The sequence below is a fragment of the Dryobates pubescens genome, chromosome 32, assembly GCF_014839835.1.
Source record: "Dryobates pubescens isolate bDryPub1 chromosome 32, bDryPub1.pri, whole genome shotgun sequence".
NCBI classification, from domain to species: Eukaryota; Metazoa; Chordata; class Aves; order Piciformes; family Picidae; genus Dryobates; species Dryobates pubescens.
The window spans coordinates 3048217-3066252 of NC_071643.1; the positions used below are offsets into that span (position 1 = coordinate 3048217).

Below are 18036 nucleotides of genomic sequence, written 5' to 3' on the forward strand. Positions count from 1 at the left end.
CAGCCTGTGGACCCGATGCTTAGGGCTGTGGTTTGGTGTTGACCCTTCGGTGCTGGTTCGAAGGTTGAACTGGGTGAGCTTGGAGGTCTCTTCCAACCAGATGTTTTCTGTGATTCTGTGAGAATAAGAAACAAAGAGAGTTGGGTTGGTTTTTTTTTTCTCTGTCTTGTCAAACCTGATGACACTCTTAGAATACATAGAATACATAGAATAAACCAGGTTGGAAGAGACCTTCAAGATCATCGCGTCCAACCCATCAACCAATCCAACACCGCCCAAACAACTAACCCACGGCACCAAGCACCTCGTCAAGTCTTCTCCTAAAAACCTCCAGTGATGGTGACTCCACCACCTCCCCAGGCAGCCCATTCCAATGGGCAATCACTCTTTCTGTATAGAACTTTTTTCTAACATCCAGCCTGAACCTCCCCTGGCGCGGCCTGAGACTGTGTCCTCTTGTTCTGGTACTGCTTGCCTGGGAGAAGAGACCAACATCAAACAGTGATGAACAGTGATTAGCAGAAAATCAAAGCTTTAGATGCAATCAACATCTAAAGTTTGTACTTAACCCCCCTCTGCCTCCATGTTTTACTCTGACAAAGGAATTATGTGCAAGAAAGACTTCTTTTCATTACTTTTTTCCCCCCCAAAGCTCACATTTTGCAACACTTTGCCTTCTCCCAGAGCTCAGCCAATTGGTATTTACTCAGTGGAAGGAAAACAGAGAGCCACTAGGTGTCATTGTACACCACGTGGAGCAAAGTCTCCAGTGACTTCAGTCTGCAGACCCTCATCCTCGAGTTTCTTAGTGGGTTTCAGCTCTGGTTTGCTGCAGTGCTTGACTCAAAATCCTGCCCTTGCCTGGCTCCTGTGACTGTCCTTTCTGGTTCTCCAGCAGGCTCATTAATCACCCTCCTTGTATGTTCTTGGAAGTTCTTCCTCATCCACACTCGGCTGTCAGCTCAAGCCCAGCAAGCAGCCAACTAAATTCTTAACTCTGGTTTCACTCTGGGTATTGACTGAGACTTTTTTCACATATATAGGAACATAAGTTGTCTTTTCCTGTGGGTTTTAAATCTTGTCAGTTCTAAACCCGAATTAAAAACTAATACAGTTTGCTCCATGTATTTAAAAATCAATCCAAAAGCCACTCCTGGTACTCTGATATGGAGATGACTATGTCAGTTCTCAGGCAATTTAGAGCTCTTTGGGGTGATTTAGTATTGATTATAAACTTTGTGATGTCATCTTGAATAAGGAAAAAGTTAAAGAACAGGAGGAGAAAGTTGTTTGGTGTGAGGCTGCTGGAGGCCTGGAGCAGGCTGCCCAGAGAGGTTGTGGACTCTCCTTGTGTGGAGAGCTTCCAACCCCTCCTTGGGCTTTGTGCTGCAAGTTGCTGTGGGTGCCCTGCTTTAGCAGGGGGTTGGATTGGGTGAGCTGCAGAGGTCCCTTCCAACCACCACCAGTCTTATGATCTTCAGTCTGTGCTCTGCACTGCTGGGTATTTGTTTTACAGAGAAGCGGTCTCATCATGTGCCAGTTATCCAGGTTTTTGAAGAGTAAATACAGAATCACAGAATTTTAAGGGTTGGAAGGGACCTCCAAAGATCATCCAGTCCAACCTCCCTGCCAGAGCAGGCTCACCCAGGGCAGGGCACACAGGAACACATCCAGATGGGCTTGGAATGTTTCCAGAGAAAGAGCCTCCACAGCCTCTCTGGGCAGCCTGTTCCACACCTTCCACAGGGATGAAGTTTTCCTTTCTGTTCCCCTGGCACCTCCTCTGCTCCAGCTTGCCCCCAGTGCCCCTTGTGCTGTCCTTGGCCATCGTGAGCAGAGCCTGGCTCCAGCCCTGCACATCTTTATCCCCAGCACTGAGGGCAGCCCTCAGGCTCCTCTGCTCCAAGCCCCAGCTTCTTCAGCCTGGCCTCACAGGGAGGTCTTCCACTGCATGCAGCAGCTTGGTGGCTCTGTGCTGGACAGTTCAAGCAGTTCCCTGAGGTCCTTCTTGAACTGAGGAGCCCAGAACTGGACACAATATGCTAGATGTGGCCTCAGCACAGCAGAGTTGAGGGGCAGGAGAAGTTCTTGACCTATTTGCCACCCTTCTTCTAATCCCCCCCTCCCAGGATGCCCTTGGCCTTCTTGGCCACAAGAGCACATTTCTAGCTCAGGGGCATCCTTCTGTCCACCAGGACCCCCAGGTCCCCTTTCCCTACTCTGCTCTCCAACAGGTCAGTCCCCACGCAACTGGTGGTCTGGTCTGTAAGGGTGTTCTTCCCCATATGCCAGACTCTACACTTGTCTTTGTTGGATCTCATTCAGTTTGACCCCATTCAACTCTTCAGCCTGCCCAGGTCTGGCTGAATGGCAGCAGGTATGTTAGCTACTCCTCCCAGTTTGGTGTCATCAGCATGCTGGCTGGCAGTGCCCTCTGTGCCCTCATCCATGAATATATTGAACAGTACTGAGCCCTCCACTAGATACAGGCCTCCAACTAGACTCTGCCAGCGAGCACAACTCTGTGTCACACATGTTCCTGCTCCCCATTTTAGTGTGTGTGTTCTACTGCATGTCTCTATGGCCACCTCATTTACAAAACACAGTCTGTGTTTGGAAGCATTGTCCTGCTCTGCCCTAAACATAAACTGGTGATAGCAGGTGTTTTCTTGGCTAGTGAATAGCATCAGGAAGATAAACAGCCCATGGCATTGTCTCAGGTTAAGCTTTCCTAATGCTGATTTGATTTTTTTTAATTGCTGTTCTTCAGCTTAATAATTTCATGTTGTCCATAAAGGGCAATTTAAGGAAGCCTAATACTGAAAGAATTTTCATTTCTCCAACAAGAAAGATTCAGTTGTGTGAATTGCCCATCCAGTTCATCCATCAGATAGGATTTTATGGACATTCTGTTTTCTAAAGAGGACTCTGGAAGGTGTCCAGAGAAGGGCAACAAAGCTGGGGAGGGGTCTGGAGCACAGCCCTGTGAGGAGAGGCTGAGGGAGCTGGGGTTGCGTAGCCTGGAGAAGAGGAGGCTCAGGGGAGACCTTCTTGCTCTCTGCAACTCCCTGAAGGGAGGTTGCAGCCAGGTGGGGGTTGGTCTCTTCTCCCAGGCAGCCAGCAGCAGAACAAGAAGACACAGTCTCAAGTTGTGCCAGGGGAGGTTTAGGCTGGAGTTGAGGAGAAAGTTCTTCCCAGACAAAGAGATTGGCCACTGGGATGTGCTGGCCAGGGAGATGGTGGAGTCCCCATCCCTGGAGGTATTTAGGAAGAGACTTGATGGGGTGCTTGGTGCCATGGTTTAGTTGATTAGATGGTGTTGGGTGATAGGTTGGACTTGATGATCTCCAGGGTCTCTTCCAACCTGGTTAATTCTATTCTGTGCTCTTCAGGTACCTCAAGCTATCCTAAGACCATTGGGTGCTCCCTGACCTGGAGGGCATGCTTGCTTGTCTTCTCCTTTCTGGTTGGGGAAACACACTTTGGAATCTTCAGCCACATGAATTATAGAATCACAGAATTGTCATGGTTGAAAGGGACCTCAAGAATCAGCCAGTTCCAAGCCCCCTGCCATGGGCAGGGGCACCTCACACTGCAGCAGGTTGCTCACAGCCACAGCCAGCCTGGTTGCAAACACCTCCAGGCAGGAGGCTTCCACCACCTCCCTGGGCAACCTGTGCCAGGCTCTCACCACCCTCATGGGAAATAACTTCTTCCTCACATCTAAGCTGAATCTCCCCACTTCTAGTTTTGCTCCATCCCCCCTAGTCCTATCACTCCCTGACACCCTCAAAAGCCCCTCCCCAGCTTTCTTGGAGCCCCCTGCAGATACTGGAAGGCCACAATTAGGTCTCCATGGAGCCTTTTCTGCAGCCTGCACAACCCCAACTCTCTCAGGCTGTCTGCAGAGCAGAGCAGCTCCAGCCCTCTGCTCATCCTCAGGGCCCTTCTCTGGACACAAACCACCAGAAGGAGCAACATCCAGTCTGAATCTACCCATTTTTAGTTCAGGGCAACGCTTAGCCCTAAATGTTGGCTTCAGAATAGTCCCTGATTTTCATGCTCCTCACCACCAACCCCATGCTCCTCAAAGGAAATTTGTATTCATATTGCTCTTTGTTTTCCCCTTTGTGTTTTCTCTGATAAGTCACTTTTGAGCAGTGCATTATTCTGTTCTTTTACACCACTGGACTCTGCTCACACACCTGCAATCCAACCATGGATGGATCTTTACAGAATCCCCCCTCTTTCCCCCAGGAAAGAAAAAAAATGTACCAAATGCAAAGGAAAGCAATCATCAAACTTTTCTTTTCCAAGGGGGAAGTGGAACAGATCTCAATGATGAAACCCAAAGGCCAGACCGAACACGATGAAGGCATGCTTGAGTATTTAGAAGACATAATAGGATCTGCACGACTCAAAGAGCCCATCCAAACTCTCTGTCGCAGGGTTGAGCTTCTGAACGAGAAGAGAGGTGAAAAGGTGAGTCTTGGGAAGTGTTATTGAAGTGATGAAGAAACCAAATCAGCTTGCAAGGTTTTGTTACTGGATTGCTGAGGAAAGCAATCAAGCTCAAGGCTTGGTTAATGTTTGGCACTCCCCTGCAGGGGCGGTGCAGAGGATTGCGGAGTTCTCTGTTGCATCTGCTCTTCTTTCTAAAAGAAACAGGCTGTCAGCTTCAGTTGCCCTTCTTTAAACACTTAGAATGCTGGTGACTTTCCACTCCCAAAGGTTTGACTGCATGAGTTGGAACCTGGGATTCTACCTGCTGAACGCTTTGGTCGTATCTACATGTGTTAAATGCCGCTTGGAGCAGCTAGAGGAAGAGATGATGGTTATCTGAATGTATCCAGATAGGGTGTCTTATCTGCCAGACTCCTGCTGCTGAACAGCACACAGGACTATCATAGAATCATTTGGGTTGGAGGAGACTTTTAAAGTCATTGAGCCCAACCCTTAACCCAGTGCTGCCAGGTCGCCACTAAACCAAGGACCTCAGCACCACATCTCCACAGCTTGGGAATCTCTCCAGGGATGGGGACTCTGCCACTGCCCTGGGCAGCCCTTTTTGGGGAAGAAATTCTTCTACATATCCAACCTAAACTTTCTCTAGGGCAACATGAGACTGTTTTTCTTTTGCTCCTGTTGCTCTGTAATGTTGAGAAGGAGCAGGAAAACCTGTCCTATGTTGAGGAGAGCAGAAGAGTGAAATAGAGCATGGTGGTGCTGGTGGGGGAGAAGCTGGACAAGAGACAGCAATAGGCACTTGCAGCCCAGAAGGCTTTGAGTCTCCTCATACGGCTGTGAAAGCATCACAAAGCCTTCTGGGCTGCAAGTGCCTATTGCTGTCTCTTGTCCAGCTTCTCCCCCACCAGCACCACCAAATCCTTTTCCTCAGAGCTGCTTTCTGTCACCTCCTCCCCCAGTCTGTATTGATACTGAGGATTATTCTGGCTCAGGTGCACTTGCTCTTGTTGAACCTCATGAGGTTCACCTGGGCACCACCATTCCAGTTTGTCTAGGTCCCTCTGGATGCCATCCTGTCCCTCTTAACATGTTGACAGCACGGCTCAGCTTGGTGTCATCTGCATGCTGCTGATGGTGCCCTCGATCCACCTGTCTATAGCACTGATAAAAATATGAAAGAGCACAGGTGCCAGTCTGGATCCCTGAGTGTAGTGGGGTGGGAGACCAGTCTTCCCACCACAGGCAAAAGAAAGACTCAGACAAAATAGATTGCAAAAAATGGTGGAAAGTCTAAATGGAAAAGAAACAATCAAAGTTTTACAGAAAACCACAACCACTGTGACAAAGAGAGAGAGAGAGAGCCCAGAACATACCCAAGAACGTCCCATCCCCCACCTGGGGGTACACCCAATCCCCCCCCAGGGCTCTTTCTCCCCCCACAACCCAGCCTTGGGCCTGGGCAGGCCCAGGGAGGCAGCTCACGCCATTTTACCTGGGCACCGGTGAAGGAGGAAAGAGAAAGAGAGGACCCTGTGCTGATGTTTTATAGGGGAGCAGGGCATTATGGGAATGAAATACCTGGCTTCCTGTGACCACCCACTGGGCTGGGAGCCTTTGGAACATCCCAGGTGTGGCCTGTGCAGTGGCATCAGGGCCAGCACCCAGCCTAAACACCACACTGAGGGACACCACTTGTCACCCATCTCCATTTGGACTTCGATCCATTGACCGCTCCCCTCTGGTTGCAACAATCCAGCCAGTGCCTTATGCACTGAACAGTCCAGCCATCAACAGCCCACCCATTTTTGTCTAGTTAAACAGAGTGAAAATGGTGGAGAAGGAAAAAGATGCCTTGGAAGGAGAAAAGAACAATGCTATAGAGTTTCTGTGTGTGGAAAACAAACTGTTCCAGGAGAAGAATCGCATCTGCCAATACCACATGTGAGTAACTCTCTGGAGCTTTGGGTTGCCTCTTACTGTGGGAGTGCTTGGGTTAAATTCTGCTGCCATGACCTGTTAGAAACACTGTGCAGTTCTTAGCAGCCTTGTTGGCCCTTTAAAGTTAATTGATTTTTGTTAGTGATTTTCATTTCAAATTGTCATAGAACTGGTTAGGTTGGAAGGGACCTCAGAGGAGACTTGATGGGGTGCTTGGTGCTATGGGTTAGTCGATTAGGTGGAGTTGGATGATAGGTTGGACACGATGATCTTGAAGGTCTCTACCAACCTGGTTTAGTTCTGTTCTGTTCTGTTCTGTTCTATTCTATTCCTATTCTATTCTATTCCTATTCTATTCTATTCCTATTCTATTCTATTCCTATTCTATTCTATTCTATTCCTATTCTATTCCTATTCTATTCTATTCTATTCTGCTCCAACCTCCCCACCATGCCCAGGGACACCTCTCAACTAGACTTAGTTGCTCAAGGCCTCATCCAGCCTGGCTTTGAACACCCCTAAGGAGGAGACATCCACAGCCTCCCTGGGCAGCCCGTGGCAGAGTCTTACCGCCCTCATACTGAAGAACTTCTGCCTAAGCTCCCTGCTCTGCCTCAGCTTCAAACCATTCCCCTTTGTCCTGTCTCTAGGCACCCTCAGGAAAAGTCCCTCTGCAGCCTTCCTCTAGGGTCCCTTCAGATATTGGAAGGCAACTCTTAAGGTCCCCCTGGAGTCTTCCAGGCTGAACAAGGCCAGCTCCCTCAGCCTGTCCTTACTTGGTTACACTTAAGATTCAAAACCTGTATTTAGTATGATACTGGCTTTATGGGAAAAAAAAGTGGAGATTGGAGGGTTATGGCTTGGTTTGATTCTAGGTATGACCTGAAGAAACAAATAAAAGATCTGGAGAAGGAGAAAGAAAAGATTCACGAAGAAACTAAAGATCTGAATGAGAAAGGCAGTAAACTTGCTGATGAATTGAAAGCCAAGAATAAAGCTCTGAAAGATGTTGAAAAGTAAGTACTTTCTGTGTGGAGTTGTGAGCTTTGAGTGCTGTGTGTTAGGTGCTGCACATGAGGTGTTCAGAAAAAGCTGCATAGAGGTCTTGTGAGAGGAGGAACACCTGGGGACACCTCTCAACTAGATTCAGCTGCTCAAGGCCTCATCCAGCCTGGCTTTGAACACCCTCAGGGAGGAGGACTCCACAGCCTCCTTGGGTAGCCTGTGCCAGAGTCTCACCACCCTCACAATCAACAACTTCTTCCTCAGTTCCACTCTAGCCCTGCTCTGCCTCAGCTTCAAACCATTCCCCCTTGGCCTGGCTCTAGACACCCTCAGCAAAAGTCCCACTGCAGCACAGGCTTGCAGGATGTTAGTGGTTGGAAGGGACCTCCAAAGATCTTCGAGTTCAACCCCCTGCCAGAGCAGGAGCAGAGAATCCAGCACAGGTCACACAGGAACACATCCAGACAGGGCTGGAAAGGCTCCAGAGAAGGAGACTCCACAACCTCTCTGGGCAGCCTATTCCAGGGCTCTGGGACCCTCACAGGGAAGAAGTTCCTCCTCATGTTGAGCTGGAACCTCCTGTGCTGCAGTTTCCATCCATTGCCCCTTGTCCTATCACAGTGCAGTTGAGCAGAGCCTGTCCCTGTCACTTCTTTCTTGACCCCCAGCCCTACTGATAGCCATTGATCAGATCCCTCTCAGCCTTCTCCTCTGCAGACTGAACAGCCCCAGGGCTCTCAGCCTCTCCTCCCCAGGCAGTGCTGCAGTCCCTTCAGCATCCTTGCAGCCCTCCCTTGGACTCTCTCCAGCAGATCCCTGTCCCTCCTGACCTGGGCAGCCCAGAGCTGGATGCAGTATTGCAGTTGAGGTCTCAGCAGGGCAGAGTAGAGAGGGAGGAGAACCTCCCTGGCTCTGCTGGACACTCTCCTCTGAATGCAGCCCAGGACCCCCTTGGCCGCCTTGGCCCCCATTGCTGTCCCGTGTAGAACTTGTTGCCCACCAGCACTCCCAGGTGCTTCTCCTTGGGGCTGCTCTCCAGCAGATCCCCTCCCAGCTGTGCTGCTGCAGTTTATTCTTCCTTCCCAGCTGCAGGACTCTGCTCTCATCCTTCTTGACCCTCATGAGGTTCCTCTGTGCCCAGCTCTCAGCCTGCCCAAGTCTCTGAATGGCCTCACAGTCTTCAGGTGTCTCAGCCAAGCCTCCCAGTTTGGTGTCCTCAGCAAACCTGCTGAGCAGACTCTGTCTCATTGAGGAAGATGTTGAACAGGACCCAGCACTGATCCCTGGGGCACTCAACTAGTTTCAGCTCTCCAGCTGGACTTGGAACCACTGACCCTCACTCTTTGGACTCTCCTGTAGGATCCCTATAGGCATTGGAAGACAGCTCTAAGGTACCCCCTTAGTCTTCTCCAGACTGACCACCCACAAGTCCCTCAGCCTGTGCTCACAGCAGAGCTGCTTCAGCCCTTGGATCGTCTTTGGCAATGATCTTGAAGGTCTCTTCCAACCTGGTCTGGTCTGTTCTATTCTATTCTGTTCTATTCTATTCTGTTCCGTTCTGTTCCGTTCCATTCCGTTCCGTTGTATTCCGTTCCTTTCTATTCCATTCTAGTCCGTTCCGTTCTATTCCTTTCCATTCTATTCTGTTCCGTTCTATTCCATTCTATTCCGTTCCATTCTAGTCCGTTCCGTTCTATTCCGTTCCATTCTATTCTATTCTATTCCGTTCCATTCTATTCCATTCTATTCCATTCCGTTCTATTCCATTCTATTCCGTTCCGTTCTATTCCATTCCGTTCCGTTCTATTCCGTTCCGTTCTATTCCATTCTATTCCGTTCCATTCTAGTCCATTCCGTTCTATTCCATTCTATTCTGTTCTATTCCATTCCGTTCTATTCCATTCTATTCCATTCCATTCTATTCCGTTCCGTTCTATTCCATTCTATTCTGTTCTATTCCATTCCGTTCTATTCCATTCCATTCTATTCCGTTCCGTTCTATTCCATTCTATTCTGTTCTATTCCATTCCGTTCTATTCCATTCCGTTCTATTCCATTCTATTCCGTTCCGTTCTATTCTGTTCTATTCCATTCTATTCCATTCCATTCTATTCCATTCCGTTCTATTCCATTCTATTCCATTCCGTTCTATTCCATTCTATTCCATTCCATTCTATTCCGTTCCGTTCTATTCCATTCTATTCCATTCCATTCTATTCCGTTCCGTTCTATTCCATTCTATTCTGTTCTATTCCATTCCGTTCTATTCCATTCTATTCTGTTCTATTCCATTCCGTTCTATTCCATTCTATTCCGTTCCATTCTATTCCGTTCCATTCTATTCCATTCCGTTCCGTTCTATTCCGTTCCATTCTATTCCGTTCCATTCTGTTCTATTCTTATTCTATTCTATTCTATTCTAGTCTGTCTTTGTGGCCTCCTCTGGACTCTCCCCAGCAGCTCTGTGTCCTTCTGCTGCTGAGGACACCAGAACTGGAGGCAGTACTGGAGGTGAGGTCTGAGCGGAGCCAAGGGGCGGAATCCCCTCTGCTGCCCTGCTGCCCACACTCCTCTGGCTGCAGCCTAGGATACGATTTGCATTCTGGGCTGCAAGAGCTTCGACCAAAGGAAAACCAAGCCATTTCTGGAAGTATCTTTAGTGTTGCTTTGTCAGTTGATCTTCTTCTGATGCTGCATCACTTTTCTGGGGGAAATACTGTGAGTACAGTAAGCATTGAATGTTATTTTTCCACCACAACTAAGAAGTGTTGGTTTAAATTCTCTGTGTTTGCTTATGAGACGAAGCTCTGCTGACTGCTTTTTATAGGGTGTGGAATAAATTTGTCTCTTTTTTTTTTTTTTCCCCCCTTTCCCTTTTAGGAAAATGAAAAAAATTCAACATTTTATAGAAGAAACTAAAGAAAAATTCACTCAGCTGGATTTACAGGATGTTGAAGTAAGGGAAAATCTAAAGCATGCCAAAACCAAAGCTAAGAAACTGGAGAAGCAACAACAAAAGGACAAAGAAAAGGTAGTGTTGACTGCAGCTGAAGTGGAATTGGGTGGTCTAGATGAGAACATCTCCTTGCAGCTGGGATAAAATTGCAGAGGGCACAAATTGTACTTTGTGCAACAAAGAGGAGGCAAAAAAAAATATGTTTGGATTTTTTTTTTTGTTGTTTTTTTGTAAAGCAGATATTTGATGCCATTGAAATGAGCTGGGGATTGTTTGCAAATCACTTGTTGAAGCAGGGCATTTTTCTCTCTCATCTTGTTATGGGAGACTGTGGCCAGCAGTACCAGGCTGTTTTCTGCCTGAAGGCAAAGCCAGAAGCTTTCCTGTTGCTTTCCAGCTCTGCTGAGAGCTCTCATGGCTTGGGAAGCATCTTTCTCTGGTGTCTGTGGAGATCACAAGAGTGCTGAGTGTTCTCACAGCTGCTACCTTTTAAAAACATTCTGGTTTTTCCATTTCCTTAGTTAATTTAGCTAATTCAAGGGATACATTTGACCAAGTGGGTTGTTACCAGCTGTTCTAGATCTTCAATCGCTCTTTGGCCTTCTGGAAGTAGGTGTTTAAGAATTAAGTCTTATTGTCATTTAAAGATTTGTCTTAGGCATAGAGCTGTATTTGTTACTGCTGTGTCCTGCTTCCCTCTGGGTGGGTGTAGAACCAAACAAGCCTTGCACTTAGCTCCTGCTAGAGCCACAGTGGATCTTGTCATACAAACCCACATCAGCTTAGGTTTCCTTTGCCTTGAAATGCAGGGTTGAAAATAAGGCAAAACCGGTTTGGTTTAGTGAGAGAGGAAGTTAAACCTTTTCCTTGTGTAGGTAGAAGAACTGAAAACTGTGACTTCTGTTAGTGAAAAAGCCATCAGCGAAGCAAACTCTAAGAAAGAGCTGCTTGAGAAGAACAAAGAGAAAGAAGAAGAAAAGCTGAAGCAGATTTTTAGTAACCTTAAGGAAGAAACACGAGGGATTCAGAAGGAAAAAGAGGTTTGGACTGTTCTGCCTTAGCACATGTACTGTATTAACTGTTGTACAACTGATGCACTTGGGAATGAAACCATCACAGGAGAGCTGTGATATTTTATCTGACAGGCACAGTTTCCTGTGTTGGTTCAGTGGGAAATTGATTCTGAATTTATCACCAGAGCTAAATCAATCTCAGTAAGTTGCCTGCTCTTAATAGTGCCATCAGCCTATCATTCATCTGTGTGTTACATAAATCTACACTCCTATTAATTGGAGTTTTATTTTTCCCCCCCATCAAAATATTTAAGCCAGGGTATTGCTTAAATAAATGAACAGATTCTCAAAATCTATCTTTTGAGGCCTTCACACAGCTGTGATCTGGCTTGGGATTCCTGGATAGCTACCCTAATGACACCTGGTTAGTGTTAGCTATTCAGTCACTAAACACATGGAGACTGGAAATTTATCCTGTGCATTTGGGGCATTCTTTTCTGAGCTTGAAGATGTGAATTCTCCATCTGATCTCTAAGTAGGGCTCCTCTCAACTCTAAGCTGATAAAGCAGTTCAAAGCTTGCATGGATTATCTTAGCAATGCTGATCCATATCTAATGGGTAGGGGGGAAGAGGCTGGGGCCAGACTCTTGTCAGTGGTACCCAGTGACAGGACAAGAGCCAATGGGCACAAAGTGGAACCCAGGAGGTTCCACCTGAAGAGGAGGAGACATTCCTTTGGTCTGAGGGTTCTGGAGGCCTGGAGCAGGCTGCCCAGAGAGGTTGTGGAGTCTCCTTGTGTGGAGAGCTTCCAAACCCTCCCTGGGCATTGTGCTGCTGGGCAAGCTGCTGTGGGTGCCCTGCTGGAGCAGGGGCTTGGACTGGGTGAGCTCCAGAGGTACTTTCCAACCCCACCATGCCAGGACTCAGTGAAATGTCTGGGGATAATGCCCTGATGCTCTTTGATTGTGAGTAAAGCCTGGGTTCATTTCTATACAGAATGTGTTCATAGATTGAGCAGCACTTGTTCTTGAAGGGAAGTGTCTTCTACTGACAGGAGAGCCACTAAAGGAATAAGTCCATTTCCTCCATCCCTGCCCTGCAGTGTGACTGATGTAACAAATGCCACAGCTGTCTGCTTCGAGTTGGAACATTGTGCATCTTGCAGGGCAAAGAGGAAGAGCTGATGGAGCTCAGCAAAGCAGTGAACGAAGCACGAGCAAACATGGACGTTGCCCAGTCAGAGCTCGATATCTACCTCAGCCATTACAACACTGCTGTGTCTAACCTCAACGAGGCAAAGGAGGCTCTGGCCACCACTTCAGAGACCCTGGAGAAGAGGAGAGCTGCTATCGAAGATTTCAATAATAGAATACCCCCAGCTGAACAGGAATTGAAGAAGGTGAGAGAGTACTGAACATGAGCCTGCAGTGTGCCCAGGCAGCCAGGAGGGCCAATGGCATCCTGGCCTGCATCAGGAACAGTGAGGCCAGCAGGAGCAGGGAGGTCATTCTGCCCCTGTACACTGCACTGGCTAGGCCACACCTTGAGTCCTGTGTCCAGTTCTGGGCCCCTCACTTTAGGAAGGAGGTTGACTTGTTGGAACGTGTCCAGAGAAGGGCCACAAAGTTGGTGAGGGGCTTGGAACACAGCCCTGTGAGGAGAGGCTGAGGGAGCTGGGGTTGCTTAGCCTGCAGAAGAGGAGGCTCAGGGGAGACCTTCCTGCTCTCTCCAACTCCCTGAAGGGAAGTTGTAGCCAGGTGGGGGTTGGTCTCTTCTCCCAGGCAGCCAGCAGCAGAACAAGAGGATGCAGTCTCAAGCTGCACCAGGGGAGGTTCCGGCTGGATCTTAGGAAGAAATTCTTCCCAGCATGAAAGATTGGCCATTGGAATGTGCTGCCCAGGGAGGTGGTGGAGTCATCACCCCAGAAATGTTTAAAAAGAGCCTGGATGAGGCCCTTAGTGCCATGGTTTAGTTGATTAGATAATGTTGGGTGACAGCTTGGATTTGATGATCTTGAAGGTCTTTTCCAACCTGGTTTAATTCTGTTGTATTTGAATAACCCAAAAGAGAAAAATCCCTTTCCCTGCTCCTAAGCCTGGTTGATGCATTCATAAGCTGCCACTCTTGTATGAAAGCAGCACTAACAGCCCAAGTGTATCCCAACACCATTCTTCTCTTGAAGGTTTGCTGCTCCCACCTGTCAGTGCCTGGTTTTGTTGCCTGGCCAGTCATGAATCTGAAACTTCTGAGGCTAAGCTAATGTCTCTTTTCTGACTACTAGAAAGAGAAGGAGCTTGAGAAGCTGAGCACAGAAGCTTCAGAAGCCAGGACTCTTCTTCAAGAGCTGCATGAAAAAGTGGAGGAGTCCAAATCTTCTTTTGCACAAAGTCAGACTCGAGGGAAGGTGCTGGAGGCTCTGCTTCAGCAGAAGAGAGCTGGGAAATTACCTGGAATCTATGGAAGACTGGTAAATTTTAAAAGGCTCTGAAACTTGCAGTCTTGAACTGCCTGGGAACAGGCTGGTGTGGCTGTAACTGAGAGGTACAATTCCTCATTTCTCAGCTGCTAGGAATTTGGAGATCAGAGCTGCAGTGTTTTTTGGGTGTTTTTTTTAACTGCTTCAAAATCTATAGTATTTAGTCATCTCTTTCTGTGTCCTCTCATTTTACTTACATCCCTGTCAAACCAAGAGGAGCCCTATTGTTGCTTCAGAAGAGCATGGACAGCTGTCTCTTAGCCAAACACTCTTAGCAGCTCTTTCCAAGCAGCCCTGATTTCATGTTCCAAAAGTTTGCAGCTGAGGTAGAGTTCTTCACTGCTTTTTTTTTTCCCCACTGCCACCAGACAGTGCATTCATACACTGACATGAATATCACAGGAAAGTGCTATTTCAGTAGCCTGCAATTCTACCTGTTTGGTTTGGTTTGTTTTCCCCACCTGCTTGTCCAAGTAGCTCAGCTTCAGGGAGACCACTGCATTTAGCATATAGATTTATTAAACAGGGATCAAGTTCAGCCAGCAGCCAACCACTGCCTAGTACAGCTGCTGTCTATTTTGTCTCACACTCTGTTATCACTTGCACAGAGAGGAGTGTGAGGTTAATCTGTTCTTGGACAGCTTGTTGTGGGCTGCTTTTATCTGCAGATGCAGCAGAATGTTTCAGAGATGAATACCCATGTCTCAGCTCAGGACAGCAGGCAGGAGGGGCTGACTCCCTGGGTCCTGCCCAGCTGGCTGATGGTAGAACCCCACACTTCTCATACACTTTACAGGCAGTTTTTGTCCTTTTTGTTCTAATGCCAAGACAAAACAAGAGAGTGCAGCACAGGGCTAAGAAGGTGATTGGGGTCTGAAGTATCTCTCTTGAGAGGAGAGGCTGAGAGACCTGGGGCCATTTATCCTGGAGAAAAGCAGCCTGAGAGGAGATCTGATCAGTGCTCAGCAAGAGCTAAAGGGTGGGGGGGCCAGAGGATGGGGCCTGACTCTTGTCAGTGGTGCCCAGGGACAGGGCATGGGGAAGTGGGTACAAAGTGGAACCCAGGAGGTTCCATGTGAAGAGGAGGAGAAAGCTGTTTGGTGTGAGGCTGCTGGAGGCCTGGAGCAGGCTGCCCAGAGAGGTTGTGGAGTCTCCTGGTGTGGAGAGCTTCCAACCCTCCCTGGGCATTGTGCTGCTGGGCAAGCTGCTGTGGGTGCCCTGCTGGAGCAGGAGGTTTGGACTGGATGATCTCTAGAGGTCTCTTCCAACCCCTCCATGCTAGGATTCTGTGAAAGCATGGACGCTGAGCTGATCTCTGCACTTCTGCTTCCCTCTCAACACTTAATCAGGGAGACCTGGGAGCCATCAATGAGAAGTATGATGTTGCCATCTCCTCCTGCTGCGGTGCCCTGGACCACATCGTGGTTGATACAATCAACACTGCACAGGACTGTGTGACTTTCCTAAAGGACAAAGGGATTGGAGTTGCCACCTTTATTGCCCTGGACAAAGTTGGTTCCTTGCCCTTAGCAAAACATGATGTGCACAGTGTTAATGCTGTATCTGTGTGAACATGCATAGATATGGCTTTGTTACTTAGGAATCTATTGTATTGTATATGTTTTCATTAAGGGTAGAACTAAACTGCAGAGCTTTTTAATAGTCTGTTGGTACCTTAGAGTGTTCTCCCAGAAGAATCATTCTGGTAGCTTACATGGGGTTCAATAATCATGGAATTCCAGACTGCTTTGGGTTAGAAGTGACCTCAAAGGTCTTCCATTTCCAAGCCCCCTGCCACGGGTAGGAACACCTCTTACCAGACCAGCTTGCTCAAGGCTGCATCCAACCTGGCTTTCAACACTTCCAGGCTTGGAGCCTCTATAACTTCTCTGGACAAACCTGTTCCAGTTTCTCACCACTCTGATGGGGAAGAATTTCCTCTTAATTTGTAATCTAAACCCAGCTTCTTGCAATTTGAAGCCATCACCCCTGTCACTTGTCTAAAGTACCTCTTCAGCTCTCCTCTTCAAATCCTGGAAGGCTGCTCTAAGGTGTCCTTGGAGCCTTCTCTTGTCCAAGCTGGACAACATCAACTCTCAGCCTGTCTCCACAGGAGAGGTGCTCCAGTCCTTGGATCACCTTCATGGCCTGCTCCGTCCCGGCTCTAACAAGCCCATGTCCATACTATTTATCCACAGAGAATTAGAAAGCTTTTTAGCAACCTATGCCTGCACAACACAAGCTTGTCACAGCTTTCATGTTTTTATATCTAGGGGCTTTTTAACAAATGACCCATCTTAATAATCCCAAGTAATCTTAAAGTATGTAAGCATGCAGTGAGACTGGGAGCAGAGATCCCCAAGAGCACTTAATTAAAGCAAATGCAGTTGTTCTGCAAAGCCTTAGAGTGATGAAAGCACATCATTTATCCTGAGGAATCACTCCTTTACTGAATGATTATTTTGGGTTTTTGATGTAGATGGATGTGTGGGGAAAAAGTACTCAGGCCATCTCCACTCCTGAGAACATCCCTCGGCTCTTTGACCTGGTGCAAGTGAAGGACGCCAGGGTCCGCCTGGCTTTTTACTTCGCCCTGCAGGACACTCTGGTAGCTGTGGACCTGGATCAAGCTACCAGAGTGGCATTCCAAACAAAGAAGAGATGGAGGGTGGTGACACTGGAAGGACAAGTCATTGAACAGTCAGGTACTGCAGCACACACTTGCAGGTAGATTTTGAGCACTGTGGGGGTGATCTCGAGGCACAGTTGTCTCACTGACTTGATGAGTTCTGGGCCCCTGAAGTTAAGGATATTGAGACACTTGAATGTGTCCAGAGAAGGCCAGTGAGGTTGGTGAGAGGTCTGGAGCACAGCCCTGGGAGGAGAGGCTGAGGGAGCTGGGGGTGTTTAGCCTGGAGAAGAGGAGGCTCAGGGGAGACCTTCTTGCTCTCTCCAACTCCCTGAAGGGAGGTTGTAGTCAGGAAGGGGTTGGTCTCTTCTCCCAGGCAGCCAGCAGCAGAACAAGAGGACACAGTCTCAAGCTGTGCCAGGGGAAGTTTAGGCTCAAGGTGAGGAGAAAGTTCTTCCCAGAATGAGTAATTGGCCATTGGAATGTGCTGCCCAGGGAGGTGGTGGAGTTCCCATCCCTGGAGGTGTTCAAGAGGGGACTGGATGTGGCACTTGGAGCCATGGTTTAGTTGTCAGGAGGTGTGGGGTGGTAGGTTGGACTTGATGATCTCTGAGGTCTTTTCCAACATTGTTGATCCTGTGATCTCCTTTTGCCCTAGGGACAATGACTGGCGGTGGAGATAAAGTAATGAAGGGCAGAATTGGTTCCTCAGTCGTCGTGGATGTTTCAGAAGAGGAGGTTAGTACACCTGCTTAATTAAACCTGGGATTTCATCCAAGTTCCTTATGTTTGGGCAGTTCATACACACGTGTGCTCTGTCCTTTTAACTCAGCAGGAGTAGCTAACCTGTGGTGCAAGACACACAAATGATGATTTAAAGTTCACAAGGTCAGCAGAGCTTACACTGCCCTCAGGTGCACTTGTTCACAGCCCAGCTCTCACATGCCTGTAACAAAGTCCTCTTCTTAACTGTACTGAAAAATGCTTCTAGTGGGTTTTTTTTGGCTTCTGCCTTCATGGTCTGAGTTGAGCATTTCAAGCTTCACCTAGTTTTAGTTCCTTAAACCAGTTCTCCATTATGAGCTGCTTTGATGGGGATTCTTCACCATCCTTTTTCTTACCACTTGCTCCTCATTTTTCACTATTCTAACAGATGTTCTCAGCTCTGCTCTATCCTCCTACAGCAGGGAAGTGGAGTTTTTACTCTACTTTCCTCCTGTGTTGTAAGAGATCACAGGCTGTAAAGGACAGGACTGAGATCTTGCTTGGTTTTGTGCTGGTGACAGACGGCAAGTGATTGTCTCTCATTTTTGTGTAGGTCAAAAAAATGGAGTCTGAGCTACAGAAGGCATCTGAAAGAGTAGCACAGATGGAACAAAAAAAATTGCAATTGGAAGAAGCTATAAATAAACTGCAGCAAGAAGTTCGGGACATGAAGAACACTTGGGAGAAGTACACAGCAAGTATCCCGGTGAGCAAGGGTGGGACTGAGGCAATCTCTGGCTTCCCCATGGGTGTGCAGGGTGGGGGATGACTTGAGGACTCAACACA

The 18036-nt window shown here is 47.9% G+C and overlaps 1 protein-coding gene across 1 annotated transcript in view; it reads left to right on the forward strand.

Moving 5' to 3' along the window:
* The window catches only part of SMC4 (structural maintenance of chromosomes 4), a 45362-nt gene that overhangs the window by 16647 nt on the left and 10679 nt on the right, over positions 1-18036 (forward strand). The window contains exons 6-16 of the mRNA XM_009902118.2: positions 4318-4482; positions 6281-6408; positions 7281-7421; positions 10291-10441; positions 11242-11406; positions 12546-12779; positions 13662-13847; positions 15206-15367; positions 16336-16561; positions 17144-17223; positions 17804-17956. Coding sequence (XP_009900420.2) covers positions 4318-4482; positions 6281-6408; positions 7281-7421; positions 10291-10441; positions 11242-11406; positions 12546-12779; positions 13662-13847; positions 15206-15367; positions 16336-16561; positions 17144-17223; positions 17804-17956 — 1791 coding nt within the window. The remainder of the gene's footprint in view (positions 1-4317; positions 4483-6280; positions 6409-7280; positions 7422-10290; positions 10442-11241; positions 11407-12545; positions 12780-13661; positions 13848-15205; positions 15368-16335; positions 16562-17143; positions 17224-17803; positions 17957-18036) is intronic.